This window comes from Clarias gariepinus, chromosome 19, assembly GCF_024256425.1.
Source record: "Clarias gariepinus isolate MV-2021 ecotype Netherlands chromosome 19, CGAR_prim_01v2, whole genome shotgun sequence".
In the NCBI taxonomy this organism is placed as follows: Eukaryota; Metazoa; Chordata; class Actinopteri; order Siluriformes; family Clariidae; genus Clarias; species Clarias gariepinus.
This window is the reverse complement of record NC_071118.1, coordinates 9,895,247-9,915,655: the sequence shown is the minus strand read 5'-3', so window position 1 is coordinate 9,915,655 and position 20,409 is coordinate 9,895,247. Positions and strand designations below refer to the sequence as shown.

Here is a 20,409-nt window from a genome sequence, read left to right as displayed (position 1 = left end):
AATGTAGCTGGAAGTGGTTGGAGAATGTAAGAAAAACATTCCAGGAGTAAGAAAGCGAGAACAATTGAATGCAAAGAGTGTGCAAAGCTTTGTTTGTGGCGTAAAAAATATAGCCTATTTATATTATAATATATTTGTTCTCTTTATTGGGTGGCATGAGGCATAGTGGTTGGCGCTGTCGCCTTGCACCTCCTGGGTCCAGGTTCGATTCCCTCTTCATGTCTGTGTGCATTGAGTATGAATGTTGTCTTTGTGCTTAGTGGGTTTATCCAGTTTCCTCCTATAGTCCAAAGACAAGAAGATTAGACTAATTGGTGTTCCCAAATTGCCTGTCAATGAGTGTGTGTATGTGTGTGCCCTGCAATGGATTGGCACCCCATCCGAAGTGTACCCCACCTCGTGCCCTAAGTGTCCTGGTCCCCCACAACCTTGTATACAGGATAAAGCGCTATAGACAATGATGTTTCTTTAATATATTCCTTTACTGTATTATTGTATTTAATAAAGTGACCAGTCTTTGGATTGATGTGCAGGAACAGACAAACCTAATGTTGATGTGGTTGTTATTATTATTTTGTTTATGTATATTATTATCCTAGACCCCAGTTCTCAGCTGGGTAGCTTTTCCTTGGTCCCTGGCTAACTACTGTTTACTGGGTCTTTTGGTGCTTAATGAAAAGCCTGGAACACTTTCTTCTTTTACTCTTTTCCTTATGTCTTCTCTCCATGCTCTCGTTAGCACTCTGTGTAAACACAGAGGTTGCTTTTTTTCTTTTACCTCCCCAAGTCCTCTGCATGTAAGCACCACCTGCTGAAACGGATCGGTAGGGTGGTCTTATTAGCGTTTATCTTCAATAAAACACATTTAAAGGTAGCGGCACCATAGTAGGCGAACTAAGTCAAATAGCGCTTTTAAGCTGGCTAATTTGAGTTGCGCCCGAGAAGTTTGGCAGAAGGATACCTGTGTATTCCACTCTGGTCGATGGATTAAGCAGACTGAAACAGTCTTTGATGGCTGAATGAAATGTTATTCATCGCTCATGCAGTGAATGACCATTCTGCATGACTGTCCCCCAGTCGTATTCATGGCCTCATATCCATAATGTCATTGTGCGAGAGTGTATCAGTGCATGTCAAACGTCATTGTGAATGTCAGTGCTTCTGTAGCCTGGTACAGAAGCAGCAGGAGGCCTAATCCCAGCAGAATTGTGGGGAAAAGCAAGCCAGGCGAGGGAAGGATGCGCGTTTCATGCTGAAAGCACTGACCATGACAGAAGCCTGGCTGATGCAAGGCCTGCATTGGCCACAGACTCTAATGGATCAGGAAGAGGACAGTAGTGAGGGAGCATAAAGGTCAACATTGTGTGTAGGAGGTTATGGTGTGTTATTGCAACCTATGCCGGCATGCTGTCAGTGGCCAAAATTGCATTCGTCACTTCTCTTGTTGTTATATCCACCATGGCAGCCGAAGAAGGTTTCGAAATCAGGTGTTAAGCTGTAAACAAAACCCAGCTGAGGAATTTCTCAGCTGGAGATGGAAATGAAATAAGTATATCGAACGTATGGCTGTTTCAAGATTTACGTTTTTCTTCTCGGCAGATAAACCAGAAGTGAAGATTGTCGTGGGGTTTCCTCAAGGACTGACCAGAGAGGGGGAAAACCTGGAGCTGATGTGCAAGACCAAAGGCAAACCAGAGTGAGAGGGTTTTCATTCTTTTTCAATATCCATAAATCCCTTTGACGTACTATAAATGTCAAGGTAGAGTTGTTGGTTTTCCATATATCGAAATGATATTGAGTGAATGATAGTAAAGTAAGAAGTAAAACATGCTCTAATATGGAAATAAAGAATCATGGGGTGGTTTAATACAATTTACATTGAAGCACAATTACTGTATGGTGATGTTTTCTATGTCAGCATTCCCCTGTAGTTTATTACACGTATCCCACAGCAATCTGGTTTTAAGTTATAAAGACTAATTTTAACCATAATTAACCATATATTTATCCACATAGATTAGAGAATTCCCCAGTGCTTTCTTACCCCTTTTCCACTGCTCTGGTTCCCGTGCCGGCTCCCAATTTTGGAACCAGTGCCGCGCTTTTCCACAGAAAAAGATTGGTGCCGGTGCCCTAAAATAAGCATATTAGTTATAGGGAGCGTAAAAAAAAAATGGCGGAGACCCAAAGTCCGTTAATGTGGAGCGCGGGCGAAACAAAAGCGCTTTTGGCATTTTGGACATTCGCAGAGATTCAGCAGAAATTGGAAAGTGCTTTAAGGAAAAAAAAGTGTATGAGGAAATAAGAGAAGAACTAATAGTCGCAGGCTTCACATGAACAACCGACCAAATAGTGAATAAGCTAAAAAAACTGAAGGAAGACTCTCAGCGGTTACAACACGTTGAATAAGCTGCCGCTTTTAACAGTTGGCATTGTCCTAAAGCAGCTTCACACAATCAAAAGAATTATTTAAGTTTGTATGGAATTTGAATGTGTATGAATCAAAATGGTCAGATAGTCCCTGGGGAGCAAGCCGAGGGCAACAGTGGCAAGAAAAAACTCCCTAAGATGGTAGTAGGCCGAAACCTTGAGAGGATTTGCATTCATACTGTGTGTTAGTTGGCAATACATTTTCATACTAGTTTGGAGAATAACCAGTAAACTGACTTCGGCCATGGTCGTTTCTGTTTAGTGGGCGTGGCCTGTGACGTATTATCATGCAGCTCCCATTGAGCTCCTGTCTAGTGTAAATGCGGGCCGGTTCTCGGTGGTTCCCAGTCCAGCACCGGCCGAGAACCACCTGGCACCAGCACCAGTGTAGTGGAAAAGAGGTAAATGTTGTTCGTAGGCCCAGTGTTAAAAAGCAGCATCTCCACCATCTTTAGCAGGATGGAATTAACACATCCTTTCCATCAGACATCGTATCATGTGCTGTGTGAATGCTAAAGCAGAAACGCAGGCCGGAGCAGACTGCACATGTTGCGTCTGGTAATTGTATGGTAATCAGTCCTCAGGAGCCCAGGCTCTGAGCCTAAGTGTGATTTGCATGTGCATACTGAAGAGGCAAGCTCGAGCCAAATGATGTCATCAATCACACACTGTGTTTCTTGCTTTCGTGCCATCAAACCCTGCGCCATCAAACATTACCTCACACATAGAAGCATCTATAGTGTCTAATTGAATAACCTGTGGATGACAAGACAATTGGGCAAATGTGTGCAAACACAATGAGAGGTAATTCATATGCGACTATGCACCCCCAGCACCTCCTTTCCCTCCAAACTCTTTATTGTGCGGGAAGCTAGAGTTCCTCACGCATTCATTTAATAAGCATGAGAATACAATCAATACAGTGAGCCCGAAAATTAGAAGTCATTTTCATTAGATGCAGGAGAAGGGGCTGCAATCATTACTGTCATATAACGTTGGGTTTGGTGCTCAGGGGCCATTTGTATTCTGCCTCTAACCCCAGGTTCTCTTCAGCCCCTCTACTGTGCCTCTCTCTCTCTTTCTCTCTCTTCTCTTCCTTTCAGTAAAATAAAGAACTTTTTTTCTAGGTCATTTTCTCTTCTACAGTACCATCGCGAGATCCATGCCTGCATCTTTATTCCACGCGTGTATATACTGTATATTTATATTTAATCTCAGATTCTCAGTTTTTTTTTTTGTTGTTATTGCTATTTTACAAAAGTTTCAGCTTTGATTAAAAAAAAAAGAAAGACATATTTCCATGAAAAAACAAAAAACACAAAAGCATGCCCACATTCATACTTACTTATTCATTTTCTTTAGTTCCTCTCAATGTTTCGGAAATGAAAATCACAGAAACACGACAACAAGAGAAGCCCCCTTCCTCAAAAAGAAAATAAATAAAATAAAAAAAAACTCTAGGGAAATAACTAGGCTAGAGCACCACCACTGAGCCTTGAGAGAGCTAAAGAGAGGCTTTTAGTGGCTTTAGCTCAGTCTGCCCATCATTGTGAAAATGGGGAAAGGCCGTTTCATGGCCTGTTTACAATAGCTGTTAGGACAGAGAAACAAGACCGTTAGTGGCACTTAATGGCAATAGACAAGAGAAAAATATCAACCTTTGCTCTTTTTGGCCCTGCTTACAGCGATCCAGCTGACTTAAGTAGAGCATATTTTCCACCCAATTTCTTTTTAAAGCAAGTTTGCTGTGTCCTCTTTCTCACCGTAGGCCTCAGCAGGTGAACTGGGTGAAGGTGGATGACGACGTGCCCTCTCATGCCGTCATCACCGGCTCGGACCTCTACATCGAGAACCTTAACAAGTCCTACAACGGTACTTACCGATGCGTGGCCTCGAACTCAGTGGGAGAATCCTACGACGATTACATCCTCTACGTGTACGGTGAGTTCACCAAGTGAAAGCAATCTTCAAGCTCCTTTCGCTCACCCTCGCTGGCGCTGAATACGAGATCAATAAGCTTGATCTCAACAACGCTTCCTTTTTCCTTAAGATATCACACCCCGATCTGAGCATTCTCCTGAAAATCAGAACTCATTTCTGATATCGCTTACAGCACTAAGCCTGCGGAGAAATGACTCGCGTCTGGTCTTAGATTGCAATAATCGACCTCTGTTTAAAAGGATTTGTGTTGTGCGGAGAGTCTTTAAGTGGTGAGCTATAGTAGTATTTACAATGCACAGCTGCGCGAGTAAAAAAGGGAAAGAGGCGCACTCGTCGGAAACCATCTGCACCTCCTCATTGTTGACTGTGTTGATTCGGTTTTGCTGTATTTTTGTAATAAAGCGTTATGAGAAATCATTAAAGTAAGTGATGTAATAGATAAGTACTTACGGCAACTGTCTGTGGATTTCTTTTTGCTTTTTTTTAACTGCGTAATTAGAAACAAGGACCGGACCTAAATGCAATTGAAATTCAAAATATGACAGTGAAAGTGTCTGGCTGTATCTTTTTCATTGTGCAGCTGTGCCGGTTCAACATGGAAGATGTGCCTGGGTGAACATTGTTTCTTTTTTTGTTCGGTTCATATTTGCTGCACGAAAAGTATTGGCAAAAAAAAAAAGTGCTTAGATTAGGAGTAAAATAACTGCGACATACTTCACAGCAATTTGCCAACGATTACAATGTTTTTCATTAATAATTGGCACTTTGTTCAGTTAGTCAGTCATTTGCCACGGTAAATATTGTAGAATTTTTTCAGGAAGTTTTCACTTTTTAAATTATATATTATAAATACTGTATATTTCAACACTTTGACACTGGAGACTCCTTTTCATATTCTCTTGTTATACTGATGTCTCCTTACAGAAGAAAAAATATCAGTTATTATATGCATTTATTGTATTATATATGCATTTATAGTCCCTGTAAATATAGTAACAAATGCTAGCATAAATAAGGGCCTTTATATAAACCTGCGATTTGTACCGCAGCCAGCAGTTAAAGAAAACGAAGTCAGTTTAAAGTAAGTTCAAAAATAATGCGACTAGATTGAAAGCCCATATCGTTAGGTTTAAAATGGGGGAAGAATTATTTGTAACCTCCGCTGCGCCTCGATACGCTTAGCGGCTAGCTCTGACATCCTTCCCGGCCGGGAGAGACAGCAAACACACATAAATACACATACACACAGTAGGCTTGGTGGCACTGTCTGATGTTCTCTGTTTATTAACAGCAAAGAAAGCATATTAGTCGGATGCCTTGTGTCACGTATATCTGTTACATCAAAGAACAATAAATTATTATCATGTTCAGAGAAGAAGAAAGACAGAGGAAGATCCATCCGGATGAGGTCTGTATGAAGTATTACCATATAATGAATGGAGGAAGAACAACAAGGGAGCGGAAACCTGGGAACTTTATCAACGTCTCAGGAAAAAAAGTACTGTAAGAAGATGAAAACGAAAAAGTCAGCTAGTTTATGATTGCCAATTGGAGCACTATTCTATAAGATTTCAATTTTTTTATTATAATTATTCAGATTCATGCTTAACTAATCCTCATCAACCAATCCTGGAAACCCCACCGTCTAGTATCGTCAGTTTCTCTTGGTGCGAAACCCAACCATGCAACTGCATCCTCCGGTACAGGACAGCTGCACTAGTGATCCATAATCCCGTCACCAGACGGTTCAATAATCCATGCGGTAAACTGGCCTTGCTTTAGTTCCCGAATGCTGCGCCGTTTGCGTGGTAAACTCAGATATCCAGCTCCAGTAGGTGTGTTCCAAATCCTTTCCCTAGAACGCTGTGCGAAGCTGCCAGGCTTTTCGCACTTCTCCCCCACGAGAAGCTTGGCAGACATTGCAGGTGGAGAATTCACAAGCACCCAGCCTGTAGAAGAGGACAGGGGGAGTTACACACACCATGCGCACCTCTCACCCAGACTGAGGTGAGATCAACAGCCTTATTAAAAGCAGCGTGGGCCTACGGAGTCCCGTCTGGCCGGGCTCCTGATGGCTTTGATGTCTGCCGCCACTTTTTTAAATGTCTACTGTAATTCACGGGCATATCTTGTCCTAGTATTAGAATTGCAAATGGAGTGTGGAGCCTGGAAGCTGGGACCGGGCTGTCAGCGCTTAATCTTGCGTCATGTTGCTCTGACAACCCCGCACAGCCTCCCACCTGAACACAGTGTGTTAACAGAGCGCTCTGACACCCTCCAGTATTTTACAAGCGCCACACTTGCGCTCATAAAGACAGCCACCGATGACATCTGCACGCTTCATAGTCTTATAATTATTCTCCTTCGTTTTTTTTTTTTTTTTTTTTTACGCAATGACATCTGCTTATTACAAACAGCCGTCCTGTCACTTTCCTGAGCTCCGTCGGCGTGGTCTAAAAAGTCACCTCGAGTGTCTGAAATAGTCCGAAATTCCGTTAAAGAATGGTGCAATTAGAGGCTTTTGAAACGCAAAGAGAGAGAAAGACTGTGACAGAATGGCTGTTTAGCAAGTTGTCAAGCTCATGGCACATTTTCAGACATCCCGCACATGCATTAAATAGCATACCAGAACAGTAATTGTTAAACCATTGATGCATGATCTTATAGAAACCATCTCCATAGTGTTTTAATACACTTTTCAAGGTTTTGTCATGGAAAAGTAAATGCGTTAAGTTAAATATTCCATTAGAACCGCGCATGTCAGTTGAAAACGAGAGCTCTCTCTCTCTCTCTTTTTTTCCATCTCGCTCTGCGAGATTAACAACACCAAGAATAACTTCACACGTTTATAATTGGAGAGTCTCTGTAACCTTAGAGCTCATTTCTGAACGACTGCTTGTCGAAAGGGACAAATCAGATGGACCGAGCCATCAGCTCTCGTGGCCTTTTCTTACGCTCCGCCAGAACATATGTATTGCAGCAGCCATGCCTTTCTAATGCAGCTATTGGAAGCTAAGTGATGAAGAACGCTCAGAAGAGGGCTGGCACTAAAGAGGTTATGGGCAGAAAAAAACGACATTCCCTGAGACACATTTCCAGAGCTCCAGTGCTAGAAGAGCCTTGCAGGGGGAATGAGAGGCAGCATACAGGGCTGTAACCAGTTTACGGCACACCGTTAACCTAATAGAGACTAGCTTTCGCCTCCACAGCCCCAGACCCTTTTTATTGCACCCTCCTCCTCCGCTTGTCACCCTCGCTCTCGTTCCCGCTCCGTAACACTTCCGCTAGTGCTTAGAGTGCTTTCCTCTGTCATCGTGCTGCCGCCTGCGAAAAATCGATCACTGCACACGCATGAGATGCAGCCTAACTCCAGAAAGAATGGGTTTTGCAGTGTTGTTGTGGATTACAGCTTATAATACAGTCCTGGCTCAGGCTCTTTCCACCGAAGAGCTCCATATGTCTCCGTAAATGCCAGGGCGCATAAAAAGATATTCGTCACAGCACAAGCTTCGTTTCCCCAGCCACAAAGCCAGCGCTGATCGACTCTCGCAACAGAGACAAAAGCTGTGATTGATAACCCGCCTCGTCTCGCAACAAGCTACAGACTACTTGAGAGAGCTAATTGTTCCACATACTCAACATCTAATTTGAAGCAGGCAAGAACACTTCTCCCAGAAGTACACATACAGTAACTCCCAAGCATCCAGGCTCAATCGAGCAATCTTTAAAAATCTGCTCTGAAAAAAAAAAAAAAACACAAGATCTGCAGTCCTGCCATTGCGGGCCAAATCCCATCACTGTGTCATTATAATGAAGCTGTAAATTCGCCCCGCTCGACACTCTCCCTTCATTCTTACAGCCCCGCTCACTTTCATTACATTTGAGCCGCCGATATTTCCCTCGCAATTTGTTGCAGTCGTGACACTCGCATTTAAAAGTCAGATTTCGACGATACATCTCGGCTGCTGTCAAACATGGCTGCGGTAGTTTGCCTCTCAAGAAATCACCCAGCTGGAAATGCAAATGCACAAGTATCAGACTCGGTAATGTAAAAAACGCTTCCGGAAGTGTCAGAAACGGCAATGCATGGCAAATTACATGCATGTCAATGGAGCTGAACTTTCATAACAATGAACCGGTGGATTGGTAGCTGCTAACCAAGGCTGCTTGACATTATCAGGAGTTCAAGTGATTTCCTGTGCTTCTGATTTGGATTCATTATGATGGATGGCACGTGCAAGCGCGTCTTTCAGTTCTGTGCGCAATTGAAGATCCTTACAATAAAAGTCGGAGCGTCCGCACCGGGTGCGATAAGTCGTGGTTGGAAAAGGAGGAAGCAGACACCTGCACTATGCTGGATTCTCGTGTCAATTGTTATCCTCCAGTAAGCCCCGTTAGCAGAGCCCAAACTGGATATCCGTTTGCAAAAAACATGAGCAGAATGATGACTACACGGCCAGACTCTCACTCGACTGCCTCCAGCTGACCCACTGATGCAACCTACCTGTAAATACTCTCATTAACGTGTACACCCGCTCTTGATTGTCACGAAGTTGGCCAGGATGCTGCATGCACTTCTTTTTCATCATTAGCCTTGTCATAGAGTCATCACTTAATAGGCCAGAGGGGACTCATCAGTCTCCTGTCATGATATGCAGCCAGCGGATTGGGCGGGTGCCTTCCTTTTTTTTTTTTTCTTTTTCTTTATGAGGCACCTATTGGCTTGGTGGTCCCACCCTCCCTTACCTTTCTCTATCTCTGCATCTCCCAGCAGGAGGAGTCTCTCCACAGCAGCACATTCATCTCACTCTATTTGCCGGGATCATTAATGGGGGCGGACTCCCCCCAGCCCTTCCTTCATTAGGCGTTAATTGGAGTCAATCACTCCAGGATTCTTGTCAATGCTGGATTTGACTGTACTCATTGTTATTTCACGCCGTTCACTCAACGTCTGTCTCACCCATTGATCCTCAAAAAAAAAAAAAAAAAAAAAAAAACAGGCAAGAAGAATGCACAGAGCTAATTGAATTTACTCCCTATACTGAGTAAGTGTGCTATGTCTGGCACTTATTGATGGAACGTTTCTCTGTTTTGCCAAAAACAGATGGGATGAATTTGTCTGCATATGCCTCTATCTGTCTCTGCCACTGGAAAGCACACGGATCCAAATAGGTTGTATTTTATATCTTTTTTTTTTTTCTTTCACAGGCACATGACAGACAGAGGACGAGATGCTGGGTATCTCTGTGTTTATACCCCCAGAGCATCAGAACCATTGCAATATTTGTCAGGATTAGGTTCTGCCCTTTACACGCAAACAAAAGCCTTTCTCGAACAAACAAACAAAGCCCAGGATAGAAGGTGGTTCTCGGGTAAATCAACTGCCCAGAGATGTTGATCACTCTTTTACTTGCACGTGTCCTTTTTGTTTTTTACATAACGATCCTAAATGACCATTCGGCATCCGCTATGCGGCAGACAACGACGGTGCCCCGTGCTCCTCCGCTTCCCCACTGTTTATGCATGCCTAATCGCGGGTAGAAGATGCACCCTTTTAGCAAGTGGTCCGCTGGGAAAGCAGAGAGAGCTGGGATCGAGGGAGGGACTCCAAAATGCCGTATGATGAGCTCTTCTTCCTGCGTGCGCACGTCTGGGGAATTGGCTTAACTGGCAGTGTTTTGCCATGGCCCAGGTTTAATGAGCCTGCTTCACACACCTCACATCTCAGCCTGCTGAGATGATTCATAATGTGCTATGATAAACCCACACAAGCGTGACACGGCAGGAGCGCGCCTGCTGTTTAAAAGGTAAAAAGCCCTAAACTTATTGATTCACTTCAGGGTTAGTGCGTTCTCTTTAAAGAGACATGGCTAAATATTTACCTAGTAGACCTCGATAAGGAGCATAGACTAGAGCTCCTTTTTTTTTTTTCTTTTTTGGACTGTCACATTTTTAATGAGCCGCTGACACTATTAATCCCAAACATCTGCTAGGCATTCACAGTTCGTAACAGGATCGAGCCAATTAAGTTGGCCCACCACCGAGGATGAGATTGGTCTTAAGCTCATAGCACACCATATTCTACGCAGTCAGTCAGCTTCCCATGTGTGTGTGTCAGTCAGGATTTTGGGTTTTTTTTTCTTGCCCAAACCTTTCCCTGTGACAGGAGTGTCTGTAATTGGTTAAGCATGGCGGCAAATAAACAATAAAGGTGGCAGGCCTTGCTGCTTGTTTGCGAAATTTAATAATGTGCATAAAATCCAGCTTTGTTCTTAAGTTATTACGTTTTTTTTCTCAATATTTGCTTTACATACTACTGCCTGATCCACCTTGAGTCAAACTGTGAAATATATGTTTAAATTGTTTAAATGTAAGCATATACCGATCGGCCATAGCATTAACACTGATTATCAATTATATACCAGTAAATTGGTGCCAGGATCATGGGCACTCAAGGCTTATTTATGCCTGCCTGTTTGGTCTGATCCAACATAAAATCTAATGCTGCCTATAATAGAAGTGTATCAGAACACCCAGTCCATTACAGCCTGCTGCGTATGGGGCTCAACAGGCCATGACTTCAAGGTTGTCGTTTCGGCCTCAACGGAACCGTTGAAAAGAAATCGAAAAAACAAGTCAGATCCATGGGGGCCTCACCCCACAACCCACAGCACCCAAAAGATCTGCTGCCTCCCCAGAGGTCTTGGGACATCACACCTCAAGGGGTCATATTGTAGGTTAAGTGGCACAAGGTGTACACCATATTAAGCATTATGTTTAAATGTTATGCCTGATCATTTGTATATATGTACACTTTGCACATGGCCAAAATTGTTGTCATTCAGAACAACTCAAGAGCATTTCATTGGAAAATGACTGCAGTGATTAATCCATTTTTTTACAATTAACATTTTTTTTTTAACCCTAACTGATGCCTTGAGTAGCTTTTTATTTATTTATCACCCCTGCCAAAAGACACATCCAGTGGTCGTGGAAAGGATGTTGCTTTATTTCAGAAGGGTCAAATTATTGTCATTAATTATTAATATTGTAGATAATTAAAATAAGAGCATGCCGTTGTCAAAATTTTGCAATATTGGATGATAAGAAATTTATTTAGTAAAAATAGACTGAACTGGCAAAGCATTGATGTTTATAGAGGGTAAACATTTAGAGCTTTATATTGTTACTTTACACATTCCTTTTATGTGTTATAATTAAGAAAGGCTAAAAAAAATTATTTGTGCCAGCATACAGTAGCAGTCGGTCATAACCATTTCAGCCCAGAGAATCTTAAATAATTAATTTCTAAGAGCAGAACTGAAATAGAGACACTATTTGTTAAACTAAAGACACAGTAATCAATCTCTAATTGTAATTTACCTGCTGCTCATATGATAGCTCATTAGTGTCAAAATCCAACTGGTTTTGTGGCCGTGCCGATCAGGGCTTGTTTACCTCTGTTGATTGACGTGAACAGTGTGGTGAGGATGTTGTTTTTCCTTTAACGTTGGCAAATATGAATCTGAAAAGTTCACTCTGTAAACAGTGAAACTCTTACAGTATAGTAATAGATACATAGATATTTTTATGAAAGAATGCCTTTTGTTTTTGCACATAAAAGCATGTGCAAAAGCATCGAACAGGTAATCCATATGAGTCTCTATTATTTGTTGTCAAGTGGGTTTTATTGACATTTCTTCTTATAACTCGTATACACTTAGAGACACACTTAGATACACCAGGTAAAGTGAATATCACTGATGATCGATTATGTACCAGTAAACTGGTGACAGGATCATGGGCATCCAAGGCTCATTTACAGTACAGCTTGTCACATATGGGGCTTAACAGGCAAAGAGTTTAAGGTTGTTGATCTGCCCTTCAAATTCACCGGATCTCAGTCCGAACAAACCATGGATATCTCCGGACAAACAAGCGCGATCCATGGCGTCCCCATCCCATAGCACCCAAGGGATCTACCACTTACTGTACAGTACGTCCAGACACCACGGGACACCCCTAGAGGTCTTGTAGAGTCATGCATAAACAACAATGTGGATCAAAGGGTAAAAATACAATAAACAATAATTAAATAGGACAGTACACAAAAACCAAGAAGGACAATAGTCCTATCGGATGGGATTTTTATTAGTATGGTACATTACGTTGTCACTAAAAGAAATCCTGAATTAACCTGATCCCTCCCCCAAAAAATATATGAATTTACGCAATATATGAATTTTTTTTTTTGGCCCGGACATATCAAATTAAAAGCTGGACGTGCTTTCTAAATAAATGTAAAGTAAGAGTTTGAGTATATTATCCATTTCTTTTAAAAGTAATAACATCAAAGATTAATTACTTTAGAGGCAGGTGTCGAGTGTCAATCACTCACCTACTTCAGACGACGCGCTCTCTTTGTAAAAACCAAATTAAAGTAGCTCTACAGGTGGTTGATTGAATCATTGTAGTTTGAGACAGAAATTAATTTGATCTACTAACCTGTGATTCAGAGGAACTTTTCATTGGCATGTAAAAAGAACCAGATATGACCAGACGTACTGTAAAGCCATCACACAGCCTTTAATTTATTTATAACTGCCCTTCACACACATGGTGAATAAATGATCAAACCTTTGATAGAATGTGGATCTAAAATAATAATCATTAAAAACACAGTGTCTTTATGCATCATTTTTTTTTTTTTGGAATTGAATTTTAGCTTTCTCATTTGGGACCAGACCGAGCTCTGTGTGAGGCATGCACTGAAAGACAGGTAGCGGCTGCCATTTTCCGAGTTGTTGCAGCGTGCCATGTGTGTGATGGAGGCAGCTCTGAAACTTACTCTCTCTCTCTGCATGTTTCTCGCTATCCCTGGCTGTGTTCCCTCCTCCTGGATATTTTATCATTAGCGAAGGGAAGTGTTCCCGGGCTCCCGCCGCGCTCTTTTGATGGAGCGCGGACAACAAAGCTGGGAGGGGAGACAGCCGGCCAATTTCCTCAGCACAGATGTTAACACAGTGGTATCTGTCTGGATGCGCCGGGCAAACAGTGGCGCCGCCTGCGTCACTTTTCACGCCTGTTATCTCAGCGGCAAGCACGCTATCCACAAACAGCCTCCCTTAACCAGAACCAGCCTCGTATGCTTTCATTTTGTTCGTTTCATTAACTATCACCTGTTTGTCTGTCCTGATTACTCCACACGCAAAGGAACATTTCCAGAAACAGACAAAGCAGCCTTCATTTTTTTTTATTATTTTTTTTTTTTATGGGGTGCAATTATGCTCCAGTTGAATTGAGAATAACATTCAAGAATGCGATCACCAAGCTCTCTAGATGGTGAATGACAAATTAACACTCATCTTGTCACCTAACTCTAATTAATTTAACGAATTATTTCATTAGTACACATGGCGTGATTAGTTTTCGCACTGCTGGTGCTAATAAACTTGCATCTGGTCATACCAAATCCTAACAAGGTACCAGTACAACCCCCTGTAGAGAGCATGTCAGTGATACAGTTGATACCTCAACATCATGGTTTGGTGGTATGGGCTCCCTTTTTTTTTTTTTTTTTTGTTCCAAACATTTACTCTCATCCTTTTGTGTTATTGTTTCCTTTCATTGTGCCTTCATTCCTTGGCTTCTCATCTTCAATGTGCTTTCATGCTCTTTTTTTATTTAGTGGCTGCTGACAGTATCTTTGATTTTTTTTCTTCTTCTTTTTTTTTTTTACTTTTTAAAGTTAAAAAAAAGTTCAACTTTGGGTCCTGAATGGCGCAACAGAGAAACATTCAGGAGATAACAAGTATGAATCGTGATGGTGCCACAGATATCCATGGCCGGGAATCCACAGGAGCGAAAATAGCTGTGATGATGGTGATGATGGTGTTAATCTCTCCCCTGTCAATCACAGCATCACTTAGCCGTTCACCAGCATATAAGAACAAGGGTAGAGTGTTTTTCTTTATGAAAGAAAGCAAGTTTTAGTTTTCACCCTCCCCTGTTGGGTGCTGCGATATGATGAGGAGAGCTAATGAATGGGTGGGAATTGGCAAATGACAAAATCGAATGTTTTAGTTTCTGGATCAATCGGGTCACAGCTCAGACGAGAAGAAGGACAAAAGGCAGGGAAGTAAACATTAGTCTTATTTGCAAGCGAATATAATAAGGTTTATGGACAATATTCTAATGTTGTATTGAAGCTTGTAGCCTTTAGGTTACTTGTATGCGGTGTGAAGTCCCACTTTAACTGTGGCTGCACTCAGACTAGAGTCCGAGTTAAAACAAATTGCTAATAATAAAAAAAAAATCTAATTGAAATAAAAATATAGGCAACATAAATACAGCGAGTGGTGGATCACATGAGCCGCTTTTTATTTATTTAATCATTTTTTCCACATATCACTGCAAATGCGCTAGTAATTACCTACACTTGCTTCTTTGTTGCTATGTTGAAATGCAGACTTTGATTTTGTTGCATTCTTTGCTAAGTGATGGTGTTTACCATAATTGTGTTGAGTTTAATTTTATTTGTTTCATTTTTGTTATTTCCCCGTTTTTCATTTTTGCCTGTGTGTGTGTGTGTGTGCGTGTGTATGTGTGTGCGTTTGTGTGTGTGTATGTTGTGTTTTCCCATCCAGATGCCCCCACCACCACCCCTATACCCACTACAGCCACCACCACCATGTATACCACCACCTCTCTCCCTGGTATCACCCAAGGTATAGTATGACCTCCAACCGCCCGCCCGCCTACCAACCTTTGTGTGTGTGTGTGTGTGTGTGTGTGAGAGAGAGAGAGAGAGAGCAAAAGAGGCAGCGAGCGAATAAAAGAAAGAAAGAAAGAAAGGGGGGGCGAAAGAGAAAACTGCTGGTTGCTAGTCAGTCCTGATAAGATTCTCTTGCTGATAATGAGTGGCTGCTGCTTCCATCTGTGGTCAGACCAGTCCCGGCCTTGCTGCAGCGCCAGGTCCAAGAGCCATCATGTTTCTCTCAAATTTTTAGCACAGTTTGCTCCTTTCGCAGGCTAATCTTATCAGGATCTGGAGCTGTATCCTGGCCTGTCTGCTGCCAGGATTACAGAACCCCTTTGTGTTTCTGGAGGGGTGACAACGATGGCCCTGTCTGGCAAGGGTTACACAAAAGCATTCATGTTCCTCCTTCCTTTCAGACATGACCCCGTCCGGTTATAGAGTTTCTTTTATAGATAAGCAGAATGGCAATAATATTTGCGCTCAGTTTCCCTTCTTTTTTTTTCCCCTTCGAAGAATATTTCTTAAATGACCACCCAATGATCACGCCCAAAATCTCGGCCACCAGCTAAGACTCATCAAATTCATTACATTTGCACCGGAGCTATGTGACTAATGTGAGTCAGTCTATCTCATCCAAAATCTTTTTCATAAATCCAGGCGTAAATCTTCCGAAGACATTGTTGCGCTAATAATAATGAAAAGAAGAAAAAAAAAAGATTTTATCACTGCTCAGAATTCTCAATTCTGATTTGTTAAAAGGCATTGATCATTTTTTTATAAGAGCAGCTATGATAATAGTGCCAGCTGCCAGCTGCAAGGCAAATCATGGGTTTATATTAATGCACCTGCTCTAATATGATCTTTTTTTTAGTAACAACTCACTCACTATGACTTGTATGGCAGATGAGCCACATAATCTAAACCTAAATCTATACTTATTAATGGGTAAAAAGTGAAGTGGTATTTAATAATAGATTAAATGTCTGTGCTATAAAAGGAATAACACATTTTGGGACATGTTATTGATTAAAAAAAAAACCTTTGTGGTGGTTATAGTAACAGTGTATCATGTCACATTACCTTGTCTCTGATTATTTATCTATAACTGCACTCCTTAGATGGCACAAGATCATGATAACAGATACAGTTTATATGATTAGTGATGTAAGAAGTCACTTAGTTAATAATCATCATAAATTACATCACAGTGTTTGTGATTTATCAGCGAAGAACAGTGGATGTGTTTCTGACTTCCACACTAGCTCCAGTGCAAAAACGTAAAAAAACTAACAAAAAAAACATTAAATGTCTTAGTTGATTAGGCACATTTGGAAACTCAGGCATTCCTGTAATCATGTACATAGAGCTGCATTGCCTCATCCACTTGTAGCGCATCACTAACGTTTAATAGGATCTCTTTTTTCCCCTCAAATATATGGTTATTGCTGTTCGTCTAAATGCCCAAATTTCCTACGTTCATTAAAAAAAATTAGGCTGTATTGTCCTCATAAAGAAGACAAACGCCTGGTCTTGCTGCACGTACGCTGCACGAAATCTAATAGAATAAGGCCTTCGACTAAAAATAGCATGCAGTGCAGTTCTAGCTTACACAATTAACCAAGCTCTGTCGATCACTCACGGTCTAACTCCACCGACTGGCTTTCTGTTTTGTGGAGTCGCTGAGTAATACAAATGGTCCTGTGATCTCTCCGCCGCCATCATTACCCTTTGCCGGTCCTTGGCTTTGCTCGGTTCTCAAAGAATATGGTGAGCTAATACCACTTTTGATAATAGAAAGCAAATTCAATGTTGCTGCTGGCTCCAAACTCTAAAATGGCCATTGATGTGATTTGCTGCCTATAACAATTATGGTTTTGAAGCGAGCAAGTTAGATCATTTTGCTCTCCATTTTCAGTGTTCCTCAGGGCAGTTCTTTATATTACGCAGTATGGCAGAGATGTGATGCGCACTTTTTTCTTCTGCCTTTTGTGTGTGTGTGTGTGTGTGTGTGTGTGTGTCTGTGCACGCTTTTGAGTCGAAGCAGAACAGCCCTCAGCTACAAGTGCAATCAAACATTCGGGGCTGACTTGTGCGGATGATTTGAGTGAATCTGTAAAAAAGCATAAAAATGAATCAGGCTTGATTAGGCTGCATGATTGCACTTAATGAAAGCACCAGTGATGCATGCTGATTAAACACACCCTGTCCTCAGCATTAAAAAAAAAAAAAACACCCTCAACCAGAACCAAACAATCTACCTGCATTAGGCTCATCTACTGTAATTCAGAGATACGGCAAGCAGACGTCACCTTGATACATTTTTACACCCGTTTTAATTACATAAACTGATCAGCCATAATATTACTGCATTATGATTGATAATCAGTCATATACCAGTTAACTGGCAGGATCATGGGCACCCAAGGCTCATTTATTCCCGTGGGACGCAAAGGCTAGCTTGCCTGCTCCAATCCCACAGAAAATCCAATGCAGCACAAATCACGGAAAAAGTCGATGCTTGCCAGGATGGAAGGGGATGAGAACACCCGGCAGAGAATTAAGCACCAATAGGAGGCGCGAGGCCGCACCCTGCAACCCACAGCATCCAAAGGATCAAAGGTGTTGCCAGACACCACAGCACTCCCTCAGAGGTTTGTGGAGTCATGCTGCCCATAGTGGACAAAGCTGCCCAGGTGGGGCACAATATTAGGGATAATTTTTGCTGATCGCTTTATGTCAAACCGGTGTTTTATGCAATTATTATGCAGTTTTATGCACTGCAATTCACAAAAAAAATCTAATTATGCTTTTTAACTGCATCATTTAATATTGTAGAACATTTGAGAGACAAGTTAGTCTGTGTAATTATTTAATATCCACCATCAACAGTCAATTCACTCACCGACATGTCTTTTTTTTTTTATTATTAAGAAAAAAACCTTCATGACTATTGCAATGAGCTGACACCGGTGACACCTACCATAAAGGCTATATAAATGTCTCCCTACAGAAAACTTCACTATATCATTTCTTTATCAAGTTAAGATTTTTTTTAATTAGTATTATAATTAGTCTATTAGTCTTAGATTTTGTTCCTACATAAATGATAACGTATTAGAATGGCACCTTGCTTACAGTCAAACCTGAACTGTTAAAGAAAAATCTACCAAAACCTTCTGACCAATCAGATCCGGAAATTCGACAATGCTGTGGACGATGCAATTCAATTACAAATTTTATCCTGTAAGGTCGAGTTTCCGCAGTTCTAACAGCGCGTACCTGTAGGTCTTCTACACGAGGCCCGATTTATGCTTTTACCTCTGAACGTATAGAAATTATTCCTGCGTATTTCACTACCAGGAGCTGGCTGCTACCCTGCTGTAAAGCTCTGATTTCTTTTATCCATTCAGGGGATGCGTATAGATCAGGAACACCAAATGAATTTATCAGTCCACCGAGGTAGAGGCCACTTCGAGATTTAATACATTTTTGATAAACTGGCTATGAGAGGAATGGAATAGGCTATACTGCACTTTTAAAAAATCTATTAAAGCCCTAACAGAAGGCTAAAGTGCTCTGCAGCTTCAGGAGGTGACATTTAGAGATGACTAAATTGCCATTTAGACCGAAAAATAAATGGCTACATGGAGAGGCTTTGCTGGGCGCCATACGTAACGGGGGCCAGTGTCATTCATTGCTATTTGTGTTGCCAATTTTTTTCCCCTGCTAAACACAGCTCAGAAATAGATGTTTATTGATTTTCCGTGAGTTCTTTCTTTATTTCTTTTTTTTTTTTTGAAAAGGCCTTTGCAAATTTGATCCCAAAATACACATTTAGTTTATTATAGTCCTTTTGTGTTTTTCCCCCTTCAATTTTTATTATCACCACTAATTTTTAGTTCAGCGCTTCTATAAAAAAAAAAGGGGTGACGCCCAGACACAGAGGTGCTTATTCATCCCCGTTCATCTCACAGACACAAGTACAGTGGCTGACTGATGACCTTGGCAATTGTGCTGTCAGGAAAAATGACAAGTGTATTCCTAAACCTACTCGTAGAAAAAGCAATTTGCCGGATGACTAGAGTTTGTTGAAGAAAACAATAGCAACCCAAACAATGGTTACACCAAAATGCACAACAGAAATGTCATTAAATAATTGTTCTCCCTCATTAATAAAATGCAGCTAAATTAAATGCCTTTTTTTTTTAATTGATGCAAAGCCATAAGCCGAGTTGGCAAACAATTCATTTCAGCAATCAACAAAAAAGTTAAAGTATGCTGGGTAGGAAATGGCATAAACACCATCTGGTAAACCTATTTTGAAGTTGGAATTATGAATTGCCCTGTACAAGCACTTGCAAGATAGAAGTCCATTTCTGTCGCTGTTTGATTTCTGCTGTGGAGTACAGCATAGACAGAGAAGGATGGCTTGTTGGCAAAGAAAAGGCTAATTCACTAAAGGTCAATTGCATTACCAGCGGGAAAACAACGACTGCAGTGCCGTGATACACGGCACACAGAGAAGACCATCCTTTGGAATTTATTGCACTTAGCATTTATTGCACTCATGCAAACACAGAAATGCATCCAATAAGTCTTTTTTATATAAAGCTGTATTGTTATGGGAGCCATGATTGCAAGCTATGATGGCCAAGCTGAGATGGGGATCATAAAGGCGGCCTGCTGGTAATCAGCACCCCAAGTGTGAATCTGTCAGGCATTACGGGCTGAGTAAACACACATAGAAACACAAACACGCTTAACCAAGAGGCTCAGCTCAGCCTGATTTTCCCATCTGCACATCAGCATTTGACCAAACTGCCATTTACTGTAGCTACATTTGCTAGCAGTGATTACTATGCACAGTTACAAACTCTCCCGAAAATGTCATACGTCAAGTTGTCCGCACAGAAAACCAGCAGTTTTATTGTGTAAGCTACAATATACCATTTCTACGAGAGATGCTTATTTCTGATTGGCCAAATAATTCTTTAACTCTTTTATACAACAGTTAGTTACAACCGAATAATCTGATTGGACGAGAAGCATTCCACGAGTGCTGATAATACAGCATAAGAGCACTGGGATGTTTAACTATATGTAGCTGCCAAAACCCACATTCGAAACCAGTCACAAAACCACGTTCAGCAAGATAACACATCTGAAAACGTTATGTCATCATCTTAAGCAACACTTTGTCTCTTTATTGCTACTAAGTCGTTCCAAAGTGCATCTAAACCGGCGTGTTATTCTGTTTAAGGCTAACATGAGCTACATAC

The 20,409-nt window shown here is 41.4% G+C and overlaps 1 protein-coding gene across 6 annotated transcripts in view; it reads left to right on the top strand.

Annotated features, from left to right (window-relative positions):
* cadm1a (cell adhesion molecule 1a) overlaps window positions 1–20,409 on the top strand; it is a 346,104-nt gene that overhangs the window by 300,518 nt on the left and 25,177 nt on the right. For 5 of the 6 annotated variants that reach the window (XM_053478290.1, XM_053478289.1, XM_053478291.1 and 2 more), the window contains 3 exons: window positions 1,600–1,696; window positions 4,199–4,371; window positions 15,018–15,098. In XM_053478290.1, the coding sequence (XP_053334265.1) occupies window positions 1,600–1,696; window positions 4,199–4,371; window positions 15,018–15,098 (351 nt within the window). The remainder of the gene's footprint in view (window positions 1–1,599; window positions 1,697–4,198; window positions 4,372–15,017; window positions 15,099–20,409) is intronic. The other variant, XM_053478294.1, reaches the window with a different exon arrangement.